This window comes from Podarcis bocagei, assembly GCF_964188305.1.
Source record: "Podarcis bocagei genome assembly, chromosome: 1".
NCBI classification, from domain to species: domain Eukaryota; kingdom Metazoa; phylum Chordata; class Lepidosauria; order Squamata; family Lacertidae; genus Podarcis; species Podarcis bocagei.
The window spans coordinates 15,014,567-15,032,271 of NC_138125.1; the positions used below are offsets into that span (position 1 = coordinate 15,014,567).

At 43.8% G+C, this 17,705-nt stretch overlaps 1 protein-coding gene across 5 annotated transcripts; it reads left to right on the top strand.

Moving 5' to 3' along the window:
• Positions 1–44: 44 nt before the first annotated feature.
• On the top strand, positions 45–16,391 carry XRCC3 (X-ray repair cross complementing 3). Of its 5 annotated transcripts, XM_081193837.1 has the most exons (9): positions 45–395; positions 4,187–4,318; positions 4,419–4,513; positions 5,815–5,952; positions 6,331–6,543; positions 7,614–7,768; positions 12,795–13,007; positions 14,182–14,231; positions 14,997–16,391. In XM_081193837.1, the coding sequence occupies exons 3-9, from the start codon at positions 4,459–4,461 to the stop codon at positions 15,238–15,240; spliced, it is 1,068 nt and encodes a 355-aa protein (XP_081049963.1). In that variant the 5' UTR covers positions 45–395; positions 4,187–4,318; positions 4,419–4,458; the 3' UTR covers positions 15,241–16,391. The 5 variants fall into 5 exon arrangements, with proteins under 5 accessions (XP_081049963.1, XP_081049959.1, XP_081049961.1 ...); XM_081193833.1 differs by lacking the exon at positions 4,187–4,318; XM_081193835.1 differs by lacking the exons at positions 45–395; positions 4,187–4,318 and adding an exon at positions 3,098–3,200.
• Positions 16,392–17,705: the final 1,314 nt, after the last annotated feature.

Consider the following 17,705-nt stretch of genomic DNA (forward strand, 5'->3'; position numbering starts at 1 on the left):
TCCAAGCCGCCCAATGAAACTCTTTCAAAAAGCCTTTCCGCCCCGCCCACCAACCTCGGCCTGTTGTTTTTCCCCGCCGCGGGGAGGCGCTGAGGGACGTCCCCGCCCGTCCGCCCGTCGACGGGACTCTTCTGAGCCAATCCCGTCGGCTCGTGAAGGCCAGTCGCGCGCGGAATGGGAGGGGAGAGCTCCAGCGCGTGCGCAGTTTGCAAGAGAACGTTTGCAGGAAACCGTACACTCTCCGCTCTTTCTGATTGGCTGCGAGGTCTCCGAAGCCTTCCCGGATTGGCTGGCGCGCAGCGCGGGCTACGATGGCCCGCTAAGGGGAGGTTTGCAGTTGCAATGCAGGTCCTGCTCTCTGGCGATGCGTGAGTGCGGCTGCAGCTGCAGTTGCGGTAGGTTGTTTCCGCGCGTTGCAACGTGGTTGTTCCTCAGGGACAATGGGGGAAAGCACACAATTTAAATCAAATTACAGGAATTGGTGGAGACGGCTCAATTGACTAGCAAACTCAGAGGAACCTCAAAGCGAAAATTTGCAGAAAAATGGGATGGTTATAGAAGATACAGTGGTGCCTCGCAAGACGAAATTAATTCGTTCCGCAAGTTTTTTCTTCTTGCGAGTTTTTCGTCTTGCGAAGCACGGTTTCCCATAGGAATGCATTGAAAATCAATGCGTTCCTATGGAAACCGCTTGCCAGGCTGGCGGTGCGGAGAAGGGCTTTTCTCCGCACCGCAAGCCTTCAGGACAGGTACGGGAACAGAGGGGAAGGGGCGCAGCGCTTCTCCTCTGTTCCCGGGGCTTGCGGTGGGAGGAGGGTTTTTCCTCCCCACCGCCAACATTCAGAACAGCATTCTGAATGTTGGCGGTGGGAAGGAAAACCCTCCTCCCACCGCAAGTCTTCAGGACAGCCATCCGAAGGCTGGCGCGGGGAGAAGGGCTTTCCTCCCCACCGCCAGCCTTCGGAGGAGCCTTCCGAAGGCTGGTGCGGGGAGAAGGGCTTTCCGCCCCACCGCCAGCCTTCAGAGGAGCCTTCCGAAGGCTGGCGCGGGGAGAAGGGCTTTTCTCCCCACCGCCAGCCTTCGGAGGAGCCTTCCGAAGGCTGGCGCGGGGAGAAGGGCTTTCCGCCCCACCGCCAGCCTTCGGAGGAGCCTTCCGAAGGCTGGCGCGGGGAGAAGGGCTTTCCGCCCCACCGCCAGCCTTCGGAGGAGCCTTCCGAAGGCTGGCGCGGGGAGAAGGGCTTTTCTCCCCACCGCCAGCCTTCAGAGGAGCCTTCCGAAGGCTGGCGCGGGGAGAAGGGCTTTCCGCCTCACCGCCAGCCTTCGGAGGAGCCTTCCGAAGGCTGGCGCAGGGAGAAGGGCTTTCCGCCCCACCGCCAGCCTTCGGAGGAGGTCCGAGGACAGTGGGGAAGAAGCGCTGCGCTTCCCCGCTGTCCCGGAGATTTCCCTATGGGCTTTCATCTTGCGAAGGAAGCCCATAGGGAAATTTGTTTTGCGAAGCGCCTCCAAAACGGAAAACCCTTTCGTCTAGCGGGTTTTCCGTCTTGCGAGGCGTTCGTCTTGCGGGGCACCACTGTATGTTCAAAAATGCAATAATAGTTTTGACTCCGTGCTAACGTTAGAGTGATAAAGGAACTAAAATGAGGTGGACAACAATTAAGGATTTATTATGTTTTCAGAATGTATTGGAAAATTTATATAGATATTGTTCTGTGTACGTTCGATTGTAAGATAAAATATATGCAAAGGGACGTGACAGGAAGTCAAAGTTGAAGAAAAGATTTTGTAAGATAAAAGGGGGGAAAATATTTACTTTCATTTTTATCATTGTGGGTGTGGGTGTCTGTACATATGTGTTTTTGTGTGGAATGTTTGGGAGGAAGTAAGACGGTAAAGAAAAAATGACAAACTAAATATTGATGTATGTAATTTTTATTTCTTAATTATATTTAGTGGTAGTATGGTTATATTGTTTTTTTGTAACAAAATCATTCAATAAAAATTATTTTTAAAAACATTAGTTGCAGAGGACCTTGGCTTCTGCTTGGGGGCCTTTGGAATTTTGCTCTCTTGCATGCCTGATCCGGCTGCAGTTGCTGCACATGCTGAAGAATCTCAGGAGGAGAAAACCCTCATTGGCTTCATTAGAACATGCAGAGGCTAGAGCAGGCACCCCCAAACTCGGCGCTCCAGAGGTTTTTGGGACTACAATTCCCATCATCCCCGACCACCGATCCTGTTAGCTAGGGATGATGGGAGTTGTAGTCCTAAAACATCTGGAGGGCCGAGTTTGGGGATGCCTGGGCTAGAGAGTGCTTAGGACCACAAATTTACTTGGAGGTGAGTCGGGTGGCTAATTTGAAACACTGAGAGCATGACACAAGAAGTATGCAACCCAATCCAAAGTTTATTCCTAGATATGCTTTTGTATATTTATTTTCTTATGCTTCTACCACAGGCAGGACATGAGCACAATAGCACTTTAATTGCTAGTGAGCCACAGCAACTGGGATTCAAAGAAACACCTTCTTTTTTATATATAAATTTTTTTTATTAGTTTTACAGTTTTTTATAAACAATACAAACAAATAAAAAGACAAACAAACATGTATAATTTCATATCCTTTTTTTTCATAAACCTCACTTCTCGGACTCCCCCAAACCTCCCCTTTCTGCATCCCAAATTTCAAAATTATTTCAGCAAATCCTAAATTTAATCTTATCAAATATATTCCTTCATTATTCTTTTCTTTAACTTAATCTTTTATCGCTGTAATCTCCTTATCTTTCTAAAAAACCTCAACATTTTAGCATTCATCAATTTTGTAATATTTCTTAAGATAGATTTTAAATTTCTTCCAATCTTCTTCCGCCGTCTCTTTCCCCTGATCACGGATTCTGCCAGTCATTTCAGCCAATGTCATATAGTCCATCACCTTCATCTGCCATTCTTCCAGAGTGGGTAGATCTTGTGTCTTCCAATACTTTGCGATGAGTATTCTTGCTGCTGTTGTAGCATACATAAAGAATGTTCTATCTTTCTTTGGCACCAATTGGCCGGCAATGCCCAAGAGAAAGGCCTCTGGTTTCTCAAAGAAACACCTTCTCCTATACTGGAGGAAATATAAGCACTGTGACTAGCAGATCAGATAACCTTAAACTCCCTGAATTCATCTAATCCTCTTTTGGAGGTATCAAAGTAGGTGACCCAGGTGACCTGTGGGTTACAGGTGGCACTGTGGGTTAAACCACAGAGCCTAGGACTTGCCGATCAGAAGGTCGGCAGTTCGAATCCCTGTGACGGGGTGAGCTCCCGTTTCTCGGTCCCAGCTCCTGCCAACCTAGCAGTTCGAAAGCACGTCAAAGTGCAAGTAGATAAATAGGAACCGCTCGGTAAACGGCGTTTCCGTGTGCTGCTCTGGTTCGCCAGAAGCGGCTTAGTCATGCTGGCCACATGTCTGCGGACAAACGCTGGCTCCCTCGGCCCATAGAGCGAGATGACCGCCGCAACCCCAGAGTCGGTCACGACTGGACCTAATGGTCAGGGGTCCCTTTACCTTTACCTTAAGAAGGTGACCATCAGAACATATTGTGGTAGCAAATTGCATCCTTTAAATATGTGCTGTGTGAAGAAGTCCTTCCTGGATGAAGGAGCTAAGAATTATTATTATTATTATTATTATTATTATTATTATTATTATTATTATATTATTATATATTATTATTATTATTATTATTATTATTATTATTATTATTATTATTAATGCCCCGCCCAACTGACTGGGTTGCCCCAGCCACTCTGGGAGGCTTCCAACACATATAAAAACATAATAAGATGTCAAATATTAAAAACTTCCTGATACAGAGCTGCCTTCAGATGTCTTCTAAATGTTGTGTAGTTCTTTATCTCCTTGACATCTGATGGGAGGGTGCTCCGCAGGGAGGGCACCGAGAAGACCCTTGGAGCTGGACTTCAGTGTCCAGGCTGAACAATTGGGGGTGGAGACGCTCCTACAGGACTGAGGCCATTTAGGGATTTAAAGGTCAGCACCAACACTTTGAACTGTACTGGGAGCCAGTGTTTGTTATGTGGTCCCGGCGGCTGCTCCCAGTCACCAGTCTAGCTGCCGCATTCTGGATTAGTTGTAGTTTCTGAGTCACCTTCAAGTTGGCATACTTGCGTCTCCAGGAGGTCTCTCCAGGCACTGGGCCAGACCCTGGCTTGCTTAACTTCATCAAGATAGTGACCTCATGTGCCTTCAGAGCATGCCCTGTGTACATGTGCATAGAAGCCAGCCTTGAAAGGAAAGAGGAAGTGATGGTCAGATCTGGGAGTGATGCGGTTATCATCACTCTTTCGGGAAGTAACTTTCTTACGTTTTCTCTTAGTCATATTATTTTCTTCTCCATGCTTGCCATAGCTACTGTGTTGCAGGATATTGGCTCAGCATTTGTGAAGAAATGGACTGGGAACAGCTTGACATGAACCCCAGAGTGATTGCAGCAATTAAGAAAGGTAATTTGGCTATTTACTCCTATTCTCTTATTTGCACATCGCACAATCACTGTACAGGCATAAAGAAAAGAGGGCTTTTTTGTTTTTAAAAAGTCTCTTGCTACATTTGACATAGGGGAAATGTCCTCAGACTAGATAGGTTGCTGTTGCTGCCACCAGGTAATTGCACATGCAGCCCAGACCTGTTAGAAATGTTCCACTCATTTTCCAATAGGATTTGCATCTAGGTAGATGTGTGTAGGATTACAGCTTTGCAACCCAAAACTTATTGAACTCAGTGGGATCAGGCATATATAGATCTGTATTTGGTTGTCTATAAATCAAACTTCCCCATCTTGGTGCCTTCCATACGTTGGTGGACTACAACTCCCCATCACCCCTCAGCATTAGCTGAGTTCGCTGGGGCTGATGGGAGTTGTAGTAAAGCTGCTGTAAAGGAACTCAGGTTGTTTTCTGAGGTTCAGCCCCATTGAATACTCTGAGACTTACCTCTGGGTAAACAGACACAGGATTGAGTTGTAACACTAGTTAATGTGTAGGGAAGGGTACCAAGAGGCGATAAATACGGAAACTTCATCTCAGAACAGTAATTGTCAGTGCAGCCGTATACCGTATTTTTCGCTCCATAAGGCGCACCAGACCATAAGGCGCACCTAGATTTTGGAAGAGGAAAACAAGAAAAAAATATTCTGAATCCCAGAAGCCAGAACAGCAAGAGGGATCTGGCTTCTGGGATAGCCTCTGGCTGTTCTGGCTTCTGGGATAGCTGCGTCAAGCCTCTTCAGGGCAGTGGGATGAAGGCTCCCCCTGCCCGGAAGAGGATGCGCACGGCTAAGGCAGAAGCCAGGACAGCAAGCGGGATCACTGCGCAGGCGAGGCGCTGCGCAGAGAGGGAGATCTGCGCAGCGCCCCTTCAGCAAAGTGGGAGGAGGAACAGAAGGAGCCCCTTCTGTTCCTCCCGCTTTGCAAGACAGGCGCGTCGCTGAAGAGGCGCTGCGCAGCTCTCCCTCTCTGCAAATCGCCGTTCGCTCCATAAGACTCACTCACATTTCCCCTTACTTTTTAGGAGGAAAAAGGTGTGTCTTATGGAGTGAAAAATATGGTAAATTTCTATTCAGAAGTAAGTAAGGCTGAGGAGTTCAACAAGTTTTTACTCCCAGGTTAGTATGTGTAGGACTGTAGCCTAAGGGCCTAAAATACAACACATGCCCAAGACCTGTACTCCGCTGCTGCTACTACATTTCATTTTTTTTAAAAAAAAAATCTAAGTAGGTTATGTTCAATCACTTTTCTCATTTCAGCAAAAATCAAATCTATCCAAGAGATTATGAACCTTTCAGGAGCAGATTTGCAAAGGCTGACGAATCTGTCCCGTACGGATGTACAGTACCTGCTAAGGGCCATTTCTGGTGCGTTAAGGAAAAACTCTGTACTTACAGGTAAATAGTTCTACTTTTTCATGATGTTTCTTTAAATGCACATTTAAAGAAATATCATGAGTTTGCAGCGTGGATATGAATGTATGGCTTTATCCAGTTATGCCCTTCCCCAATTGGGGGTTTTGAAAATGGAAGATTCTCTGATCTAGCAGATGTTAAGGGATCAACGTAAATTGTGATAACGTTCAGACCTGTTCAGGGAAGTTTTTAATATTCTGTTTTAATTTGTTGGAAGCTGTCCAGAGTGACTGGGAAAACCCAGCCAGGTGGGCAGGGTGTGTGTGTGTATTTATATAATTTTTTATTATGTTTGATATGGCTACACAGGGATTGGGGATGGAAATACCAGCTTTTTTCTTTCCTGAATCCTCCTTTTAGCTCTTCAGCTATTCCAGGACAGAAACCACAACACTTCCCAACACCAGAAGCTAAGCCTGGGCTGCCCGATTCTGGACAGCTTGCTGCAAGGCGGCATTCCCATTGCAGGAATCACCGAAATTGCTGGCGAAAGTTCTGCTGGGAAGACCCAGATTGGTTTGCAACTGAGCCTTTCTGTGCAATATCCGTACAAATACGGTGGACTGGAATCTGGTAAGAAACATACATTTCTGTACATGTGCTTGATGTGTCTAGTATCTGTAGGAGAGGTACTGCATGCTTGAAAAACCTGTGCCGAAATATCAGTTCTTCAACTGGCACATCTTAAGTTCTCCGATTTGTGATAATTGTGCACTACTTTTATTCTGCATAGTGTTTATTCTGGCTTTGCTTATCCTTTGGAAGAACAAAATACTCTGCATTGGGCTTCAGGTACATGCTATGTTATGGAGAGGGGCTTGAGGGTCCACTGAGGATTGCCAGCCCACTATGCAACATGACTTTTCCATTCTTGTTCAGATATACCGTATTTTTCTGTGTATAAGTCTAGGGGTTTTTTTAACCAAAAATTTAGGTTTACAGTTGGGGCTCGTCTTATACATGGGTAGTGCTGAAGGGTGTTTTCTTAATTTGGAGTCCCCCCCAAATAGGGGGCATCTTATACATAAAAAGGTAAAGGACCCCTGACAGTTAAGTCCAGTTGCGAACAACTCTGGGGTTGCAGCGCTCATCTTGCTTTACTGGCCGAGGGAGCTGACGTTTGTCCGCAGACAGTTTTTCCAGGTCATGTGGCCAGCATGACTAAGCCGCTTCTGGCGAAACCAGAGCAGTGCACGGAAACGCTGTTTACCTTCCCGCTGGAGAGGTACCTATTTATCTACTTGCACTTTGACGTGCTTTCAAACTGCTAGGTTGGCAGGAGCTGGGACCGAGCAACGGGAGCTCACCCGGCAGGGATTCAAACTGCCGACCTTCCGATCAGCAAGCTCTAGGCTCAGTGGTTTAGACCACAGCACCACCCATGTCCCTTGAGTTATACATGGGGCGTCTTATACACGGAAAAAATATGGTATTTTGTACCACTTGCTGTGCCCACAAAATGCAAGTCAACCAGCCTAACATTGAAACTTGTGACAGGTTGACATACCACTGCTTTTACAACAAAAGCGCTGTTTCCTCTGTGTGATTTATCCAATGAAAACCAACAGCCTTGGTATATCCTTCCACCCTGCTGCCATGATGGAAAGCCTGTCATTCCAGGAGTTCCCTTCTGTATTCTGCAGGTGCTGTTTACATTTGTACGGAAGACGTTTTCCCAAATAAGCGCTTGCAGCAACTGATTGAGCAGCAGCCCAAAGCGAGGGCTGACATTTCGCCCGATGTGGTGCAAAAAATAAAATTTGGAAGTGGCATTTTTGTTGAGCATGCCGCAGACCTGGTGAGTAGCAGAGCAAGTTTCTGGCTGGTAGGTTACATGGATCTAGGGTAGTTGAACCGAAATCTCATTGAAAGCAATGGGACAAGTTAACGTATTTTTTGCTCCATTGGACGCACCGGACCATAGGAGGGGGAGAACAGGGAAATTTTTTCCCCCTTGTTCTCCCCCTCTAAAACAAGGTGTGTTCAAGGTACATTCACCAGAGCTTGTGGGGCTGGCGGTGGGGGGAAGCGCTGCTTTCCCCCACCGCCAGCCTCAAAGATCCCTGAAGCCTTTGGACCGCAGCGCCCCGCTGCCCTGCAGAGGTTTGCGCGCAGCCGTCCCCAAGCTAGAGCAGCGAGACGGAGCCCTCCGTCTCGCTGTTCTGGCTTGGGAACAGCCTTGCTAGCTTCTGCAGGACAGCGGGGTGAAGGCACCCCGCTGCCCTGCAGAGGTTTGCGCGCAGCCGTCCCCAAGATAGAGCAGCGAGACGGAGCGCTCCGCAGTGCTCCGTCTTCCTGTTCTGGCTTTGGGCTTAGTGGCGCAGCCTGCATTCGCTCTATAAGGACGCACACACATTTCCCCTTAATTTTTGGAGGGGGAAATGTGCGTCCTATAGAACGAAAAATACGGTAGTTATGACACCTAAAGGACCTATCTCTGCTTTGTGCAAAACACATAGAGCAGTACCATTTGAAATCCCACAGCTGGTACCCAGTACTTCAGCACCTCAGTTGGGGTGATAATTCATGGGAAAGGCTGCAAAAATGCGAAGTCCTTGCTGGATGTAGAAATTAGTTTTTTGGGAACCTGAACTTTCATGGTTTATTGTTTTTCTTTCAAAAACAAAAGTTTCTAGACATTAGGGCTATGAAAAGGTACTTGAAAGTGTGTAGGTATTGCTGCTGAAATCTTTGAAGCTATGAAGTGATTGACTAAAGTTTTTGCTGCCCTACATATCTCCTTGTCTCTCGTTAGCACATTTAGAATATTATTTTAAAAAATAAAAATTGCACACAAACATGCATAATTTATGAAAGTAGCAGAATTTCACTAGTTTGTTTTTTTAAAAAAACAGAATCGGCACTGTTTTGAATTTAATTTTAAAGTTATGGATGTTATATTCTACCAGGGTGGATAAAAATCAATGATTTTAAAAAAAAAATTAAAAAATCGGATTTATTAAAATTTAAATCAGATTTTTTTCAATTTAAATTGGATTTTTAAAATAAAAAATGCTTTTAGAGGAAAAATCTTTCTAAAGATAGTTTTCTATTTAGCCCAAAGACTATTCATCCGGAAATAAGGATTTGTTTTAAGTTTTTCATGTGTGCTAAAACTCAGTCTAAATCACCCTCCCCCACAAAACCGTTTAACATCAGTTAACAAACATGGATACATATGCTATAATGTTATTGTTTTAGTTAAATAATTTGTTTAAATTGTTATTAATGATTATTTTTCTCCTTCCAATAAAGTACAGCAGAAAAGTTGTCCAAATATAAACAGTTAACTTATTAAACCTCACAATAATTTCATAATTATCTATGTAGTATATAGCCAAATCAGTAATTTTTGATATAACTGTAAAAACTACTCTGAAAACTTATTATTCAAAAAATGAAACCTTCATCTGGTTGTAAATATTAAGATTATACCAGCAAGAATGAGTCTTTCTGTAAAAAAATTTTTTTTAAACAAAGTCTTCCTGACTAGTTATTTAAATCAAGTCTTCCTGATTAGTTATTTAAATCAAGTCTTCCTGACTAGTGATTTAAATCGATTTGATTTAAATCAAATCCACCCTGGAGTCTCCCCAGTGCTACTTAGCTTGAAACTTATTAGTCTCTCTTCCTCTGACATCAGACCAATTAAGCCAAAAGCAGCCTGCTTAAGCATCCTGTGATAACAGACTATATTGTCCATTCAGAGCTGGACAATCTTGGCTGCTCATTGGCAGTGATTATGCATCTCTGCAGATCTGCTTGCCAGGGTCAAGGGTGCAGGAAAGCACCTTCCAACTGTGGACAGAACCACAGAGACTTGGGGCAGAAAGGGGAATTGAGCAAGAGGGAGCAATCCATTGCATCAAAGATGGCAGCGAGAGCAAGGGAGGTGCAGAATGAATTGTGCAGTATTGTACCGCGGCACGCCTAAAGCCCTGCACCACTATAAATGCCCAGAGTTTGTTTCCTGTTGTAGCTGTTTTGTTGCATCATCCTTCTTGTGAAGAGACGTCAGCCTTGTATAATCAGTTACTTGGCAGAAAACCAACATTCCCTCCAGCATGCTCATCATTCCCTCTTTGTAAGCACGACAAGGGGATCAATTTGGTTTTCCAATAGGGCACAGTGTTATCTTTTTGCCTAACCATGTTTGCTTGTTTTTCTTCCTTTTACAAAGTGCCACGATGCATTCTTATCTGCCACATTTTTTCGTATAAAAATCTGCCATGTGTGGATTTTTATTTTTAAAATATGTTCATGCTTAAGAGGCGTGAAATGCAGCAAGGGGAAACGTATTTGCTAAATGCTGCCCAGCGGCTGTGGAATAGCTTGGGCTATAAAATTAATGCTTTTTGAATTAGTTTAAAAACAAAACAAAACCTTGCTTCTGTTTTAGAATTCATTGCAGTGGGATACAAGTTCAGCTTCTGTTTACTTTCAGTGGGGCTTAGCCATGACTGATCTTGGCATCCCAAGTTTTTTAGGATCTTCAACTTAAATCCCTTTCAGCTCTATAGTTCTATTAAATCCTTGTTGACAGCCAGGAATGGGGAACCAATAGTGCTTCTAGTTGAGGTCCCTGTCCTGTTGAACTTCTGGTGCCATCTATAAACTTAAAAAATAAAATAAAAATCCAGCAGACATTTAAACCAAATCTGGTTTTTATCATTTAACTGGCTTTTATTTTCATTGTATTCAGGGTGGGGTTTTTTTTGTACACTGCTTAAGAGACAGTAGCAACTAAGCAGAATAATAATAATAATAATAATAATAATAATAATAATAATAATAATAATTTATTTATACCCCGCCCATCTGGCTGGGTCCCCCCAGCCACTCTGGGCGGCTTCCAACAAAACACTAAAATACAATAACCTATTAAACATTAAAAGCTTCCCTAAACAGGGCTGCCTTTAGATGTGCCTTTAAATGGTCAGAATGAAATGAAGAAATTAATACCAGCATTAAAAATGCTATAAGTCAGGTGTGGGGAGCCTCTGACCCCTCTAATCAGCCCCAGCAGCCAATGATGATGTGCATTTTAATGAAGGCCAAAGGTTTCCTGGCACCTACTTCAAATATATAGTGTGTGATCACAACAAAACAGGAAGCAATCCATTTGTGGAGCTCTCGTGATTTTAAATTGACTTTGGAGTGGGTCTGTTGCACTTTGCACCCAAAGGTTCTCGGCTCAGTCCCTGGAATTGGACCTTTGCTTGAGACGCTGCAGAAACGCTGCCGGTCTTAAGATTCAAGAGGAGACAGTTTCTGGCGGCATGGACCAGTAGTCTGACTTTCAGCTCCATTTGTTCAGTTTTCCAAATGCAAACAAAAAAATGAATTGTCTCATTCCTGGGCTATGTAAAAAGTTGCTTGATGTAACAAAGAGCAAGATTGTGTTGTATCAAATGCTATAGTCCAGCCACACACCGCAAGTTGTGGGACTCCCTTCCAGATACCATTGTATTGCCTCCTACGCGGACCACATATTGGGTGTAAGTAAGGTACAGTGGTGCCTCGCAAGACGAAATTAATTCGTTTCACGAGTTTTTTCGTCTAGTGAATTTTTCGTCTTGCGAAGCACGGTGTCGGAAAAGTTTTGGAAAAGCTTCAAAAATCACCAAAAACCTCAAAAAAGGCTACCACACCGCGTTCTATGAGTTGCTCCTCAAAGTCAAGTCACAACTGTATTAATGGTGTTAAGAAAAAGGAAACAAACTTGCAAGACGTTTTTGTCTTGCGAAGCAAGCCCATAGGGAAATTCGTCTTGCGAAGCAGCTCAAAACCGCAAAACCCTTTCGTCTAGCGAGTTTTTCGTCTTGCGAGGTATTCGTCTTGTGGGGCACCACTGTATATATATTTTAATTTTGTATTTTATTGGCATTTTCAAAATGATTCTATGGTTTTTGTTCTCTCCCCTATTGCTCTATTCTGCTCACATATCTGGTTATGATGTGATGCTAAAGGTACACCTTGCAATTGTGTGCTGCTATTTTTGGTACAGATTTGTTGGCAGTTCTGCGTTCCCACTGGCAGAATGGGCAGGATGCAAATATGAGGAAATAAATACGGTGTTTCAGTGGGGCTTACTCCAAAGTTAACGTGCACAGGTTTGCAGCATTACAGTTGCAAATTGCTGATTAGTGAGTTGCTATGCTAGCGTCTCAAGCAAATGCAGCCATCGAAATGCTAATGCTAATAGTAGTAGTAATAATAATAATAATTTATTATTTATACCCCGCCCATCTGGCTGGGTTTCCCCAGCCACTTGGGGCGCCTTCCAATAAAAAGATTAAAAATACATTAAAACATCAATCATTAAAAACTTCCCTAAACAGGGCTGCCTTCAGATGTCTTCTAAACATCAGATATTTATTTCTTTGACATCTGGTAGGAGGGCGTTCCACAGGGCGGGTGCCACTACCGAGAAGGCCCTCTGCCTGGTTCCCTGTAACTTGGCTTCTCGCAGTGAGGGATCCGCCAGGAGGCCCTTGGCGCTGGACCTCAGTGTCTGGGCTGAATGATGGGGGTGGAAACGCTCCTTCAGGTATACTGGGCCGAGGCCATTTAGGGCTTTAAAGGTCAGCACCAACACTTTAAATTGTGCTCGGAAACGTGCTGGGAGCCGATGTAGGTCTTTCAAGACCAGTGTTATGCAGTCTCAGTGGCCACTCCCAGTTACTAGTCTCTTAGGCTCAAGATGCTTCCAGCTATTAGCTGAAGGATAGCAGAACAGACCCAGTGAGGTTGCAAAGTACCCCTGCAACAGTGCAGGCCTTGGCCTCCTCAGTCTGATTTCTGAAGGTTCCTTATCATTGCAGGAGACTTTCCACGAGTGTATTACTAAGAGGATTAACTTGCTGGTCTCAAGGGGCATGGTTCGCCTGGTCGTGATCGATTCCATCGCTGCCTTATTCAGATGCGAGTTCGCCGCCAAGGATTCCGTCCTGAAAGCCAAATATTTGCAGATATTTGGAGCCAAACTTCACAAGCTAAGCAGCAAGTTCCGAGTCCCAGTGGTATGCATTAATCAGGTAAAGCTTAGAATTTATTTGATTTCACCATTGTGGGCATGGATTTCAATGGATCTAAATGTGCCCAATTGGATTTTGGCTTATCTGGCAGTTCTGGGAAATGTAAGCAGAGCTGATGCACTGAAGGGACAGTGAACCAGAATATTACATCAGATAAGAACATGATAACAGCATGCTGGACCAAGCCAATGATTTGGCCTAGCATCCTGTTCTCACAATGGCACAAGCGAGATAGGGGTGGAACAGGATGGCATGTATGTGTGAATGCAAAAAGCCCTTGGGCTTATTTATTGCATTCTCAAAAGTCTATTTCTTTTTTGGCTGGTCTTTTGGGAAATAGTGAGAGGTGGCAGTTTTTTCTTCTTCTCCATCAGCTGCTCAGCATGGAATATTTTGTGCATGTTATCCGAACTCACTTCCAGATGCGATTGCAGTTTTACGTCCACATAACTGGTTTTGAAATGGAATTGATCTTGCTTATCTGGAAGCAAGTCCTGCTGATCTTCACATTCCAATTCAAAAGTGTATTAAGTAGCCCCATCTAAAGATGCATCATGGTACATTGATTCCAATGGAAGTTGCCTCCAAATCAAAAAATTGCCCTTATGTTTCAGCTTTTTATCCAGATACTTCAAACTGGTATTGGGGAACAGAAACATTCGATCACAAAGGAGTCTCTCTCTCTCTCTCTCTCTCTCCCTTCTTGTGCAGACTAACTGAAGCTGCAGTCTCTCAGTATAAATGCAAGGGCTGAGTAGCTCAGTTGGTAAAGCATGAAATGTTTATTCTTGGGGTCCTGGGTTCTAGACTCACATTGGGCAAAAGATTCCTGCACTGCAGAGGGTTGGACTAGATGTCCCTCATGGCCCCTTTCAACGCTACAGTTCTGTAATTTGTAGTTCTAGTCCATCACTGCTTAGGTGCAGAACTTGCATTTAAACATTATTTACCTGGTAGCCATGGGCAACAAGGAATTGAATGCAGATAATAAAATGTTGATGTGGGCTTCTAGAGTCTTGTTGCCTTGTCTGCCACCACCACTCTTTCCCTTCTTTGTGGGGGAGGGAGAGAATTGTACAGCCTGTCCATAATCCTTTATTGCAAGGGGAGCATTTTCCTGCCTATTCCCCTCTTGGAAATCTTTTGCTTGCTCTCTCTTTTTTCCGCATTCTAGGTAAGTGACACAATGGATGAGAAAGGAGGTGCTGCTCAGAGTAGTCCTGGGTGAGTACAACACAACATGCATGCATGCAAACACACCCACCCACCCACTCAGCAAACACATTTGAAGAACAGACAAAGGGTAGTTCACCACTCTCCTAGCAGCAATGGATTTGACACACAAGTGGCAACATTGCACCAAGAGGCTCTGATTCCCCACAGCCCCCTTTGGTACATACTGAATGCATGGGGTGGGGTGGGGGTGGTCATCCAATTTGACATATTTTGTGCCCATGTATTGTATGGGGGTGGTGCTCAGTGCTCTGGTGCACTCAAAAAACCACTCAACACTTAACTGACATTAAGGCAGGGATAGAGAAACTGTGACCCTCCAGCAGCCCTAGCTAGGGCTGGAGTGGCCAGTGGTTAGGGGCAAAGGGAGCTCAAACACCACCAAAAGGGCCATAGGTTCCCTGTCACTGATTTAAGCCATCTGTTCCACAAGGCCAAGGCCCTAGCATAGCCCTATAATTCCTGCATTGCAGGGGGTTGGACTTACATGACCCTCGGGGTCCCTTCCAACTCTGCTATTCTATGATATGCCTCTGGGTCAACTCAAACTCTTAACTTGGGGAGGAGAGCCTGGTACCCTCCAGATATGTTGTTGAACTCCCATCAGCCTCACCCAGCATGGTCTTAGTAAGGGGTGATGAAATTAGTTGTCCAGCAATCTCTGGAGGTTCCCGATCCCCGACTTAACTGGCAAGTCTGCCCGTCTTAAACTTAGCAGGAAGTTTTGTTAAGACACAGGCTTTATTGTGTTTTCAGATGCGCCACCAAGAGAGTAGTTCCGGCACTTGGAATAACTTGGTCCAATCAGCTGTTGATGCGGCTGATGGCAAGCCGGAGGACAGACCAACCGCTGGCTGCCAATGATGCGCCACACCAGGGCAGAAGTGCGCTGCGGACGTTAAGGGTGGTTTTTGCTCCTCACCTGCCCCCGTCTTTTTGCTACTATGCAGTCAACTTGGAAGGTGTAAAAGGAATAAAGGAGACGCCACCGAATTTATGAAGAAAACTGTGAAGCTTCTTGTGTGCTGCAGATTTATTCATGCTACAGTACAATGGAATTTAGCTGCTGTAGTAAAATCGGCAGCGAACCATGGTTGCATCCAGACAGCATCCTTGGTTAAGCTGGGAAATGTAAACAAAACTAATTTTGGGAGGGAGAAATTTTTACTTTTAAAACTTTTAAAAGGGAATAATTTTTGGACAAGACCAGCCCAGTTTTAAAGCAATTGCAGAGTCAAGCATCTAACAAATAGCCTAAGTATTATCTGAATCCTCTGGAGGGTTAACTTGTTAAAATTTGTCGAGGCAAACACTGAGTAAGTATCTTATATTTATTGGTCCTAGGGTAAGAATATCCTTTCTCTAGAACCTGTGTGTGTGAATATTTACAGTTGGTTTCATCTATTAAGGCTGAACATAAGAGTTTGTATAAGACCAAGACACTACTTTAATCCAGTTTATCTTTGGAGCCCCTTTGGACGTTTCCTTGTATATTCCAAAGAACTATAATGAGTTTATTCTACAAAGCTTTGTCTTTTATGCCCTTTTTTTTAAAGAACAGGTTATTTAAAATTTGCTTTTAAAAGATAAACAGAAATATTAACTGCTTTTGTAACACTCTTAACATAAAAAGCCACGTTTGCAGAAGTCTTTTTCTTTCAATATTTTATTTTTACACTTTGAAAATGTCAAGGACGCTTTACATGTTAAACAGTTTCACAACGGACCACAGCTCTGTAACAGGTTTGAAAGAAAAAGATCAGGAATCATTTCGTGGAAATAAGCTATACATAAGAAGCAATATCTTTTGTTCTACGTTCTAAGGCTGCTTTCTATGGAGACGTGTATTTAGAGAACTAAACCGCCAAGTTGAAAGCACAGTAATTCTAGTTAAACATCCAGAATATTTTAGCATTAAGAGTTAATGGCTTAACTACTGACCTCTCATCTTCTACCGTGCAAGAATGGGATTCAGAATTTCAAATTTAAGCAGGACCTAGCCAAATCAGGTCTAGGTAGATCAACGTGCAAAACCCTTTACTCATTCTTCAATGATTTAAATTTATCTTGCAACAATTTTTTAAAAGTATATTTCTAATTTAAAGCTGAAATGCAAGTCTTAACTTATCCAGTTGAAAACTTCCTTTTTTTTTTAACAAAACAAAACATTGCTCCCTTGTCAACTCTTCACTGACCTTAATTGCCTCAGTGCTTTAAAGTGACATTCAGCTATGCCTGTTTGTTTAGATTAGGCATCCAAAAGGTAAGTGATCCAAATACTCCGCATTATTCAAACTGAGAAGATGGAATTTCATATTACAGTACAAGAAACACAGGTGTGCCATCAGAAACAACAACTTAAATGTCACGTCCTCTATCCTAATCTACAGCACCATTTAACCTGGAATGTCCTGACATTACACTATCCTCCCATTAGCCGCTGCTCTTGTCATCAAGTGTGGGAGAGCAAACCAAGCATATCATCTATATGTAAGGATTTTGGAAAAGCTGTTGGGGTGGGGGAGCTGTGCTCTTTGCTGTTTCTGGCAGCGGCCCTTTTGCTCCTTGTAATGTACAGACTGAGAACAAATGTGTCCTTGGTTTAGTATTTCCTGGGTCTCCCCGTCTCGAAATCACAAAATAAAGCCCAGTATTTGAAATCAAGAGCAGTATTTATGGGCTTTTCTGAAGTATGCATGAGGCCAAATTCTGTTATGCTTCCTTGCTTTATGAGAAGCGCACACGGCATATGACTTGAGCACAACAACATAGCAGCATTCAGGAATATATGTGCCCTAGTAAACAAATATGTACATTTCAACTTAACATTGTAAACCGTTTCAGTACAGCACTGCACTTTCCGTTTTCGGCTCTTATGTACAAAATAACCGTATTTCATATACCAAAGTCAGTTGAATCCTGTTAGTTTAAACTCCAAACAGCCCTCAGTTTTCCCAGCTTGATTATTTGCATCCAGCTCATTGCCCTCCATTATCCCTTAGTGTGTTCCAATTTGTCCATTGCCAAGCTACATTTTGCTGACATTGGCAGAAATAGTCCTATTGGCTTGTATTGTTTGTATACCTGACTGGGGCTTGCATTGAAATAACACTTGGGTCTTCTTCAGATTTAACCTTTGCTTCCATAGAATTGCTCTTGTAAAACTACACTTACGGGAAACCTTGTCCGATTAGTAATACACATGAGTTTTCTGGAGCAAGAGTTGATTTTTGCTGGCTCCTGCTTAAGGTACAGTCGCACAACCATACATAGTGGTGATCAAACAGCTTGCGTGTGTGTGTGTGTGAGAGAGAGAGAGAGAGAGGGAGTTATTCCCTAAGACATAGGCAAGCATGCTATCTAGAAGTTACCCCACTTAGAATTCCCTTTCAGGGAGTTTTGCACAAGAGTAGGTCCTGTGATATTAATAGGGCATCTTAAAGGAGTATAAGGGCAGAAAGCAAA

What these genes read in the sequence shown, in the direction of transcription:
- XRCC3 (XM_081193837.1), top strand. Translation starts at nt 4,459, where the DNA reads ATGGACTGGGAACAGCTTGACATGAACCCCAGAGTGATTGCAGCAATT. An exon ending in GATTGCAGCAATTAAGAAAG is followed by an intron (nt 4,514 to 5,814) that starts GTAATTTGGCTA and finishes TTCTCATTTCAG; the next exon opens with CAAAAATCAAATCTATCCAA. An exon ending in ATACGGTGGACTGGAATCTG is followed by an intron (nt 6,544 to 7,613) that starts GTAAGAAACATA and finishes TGTATTCTGCAG; the next exon opens with GTGCTGTTTACATTTGTACG.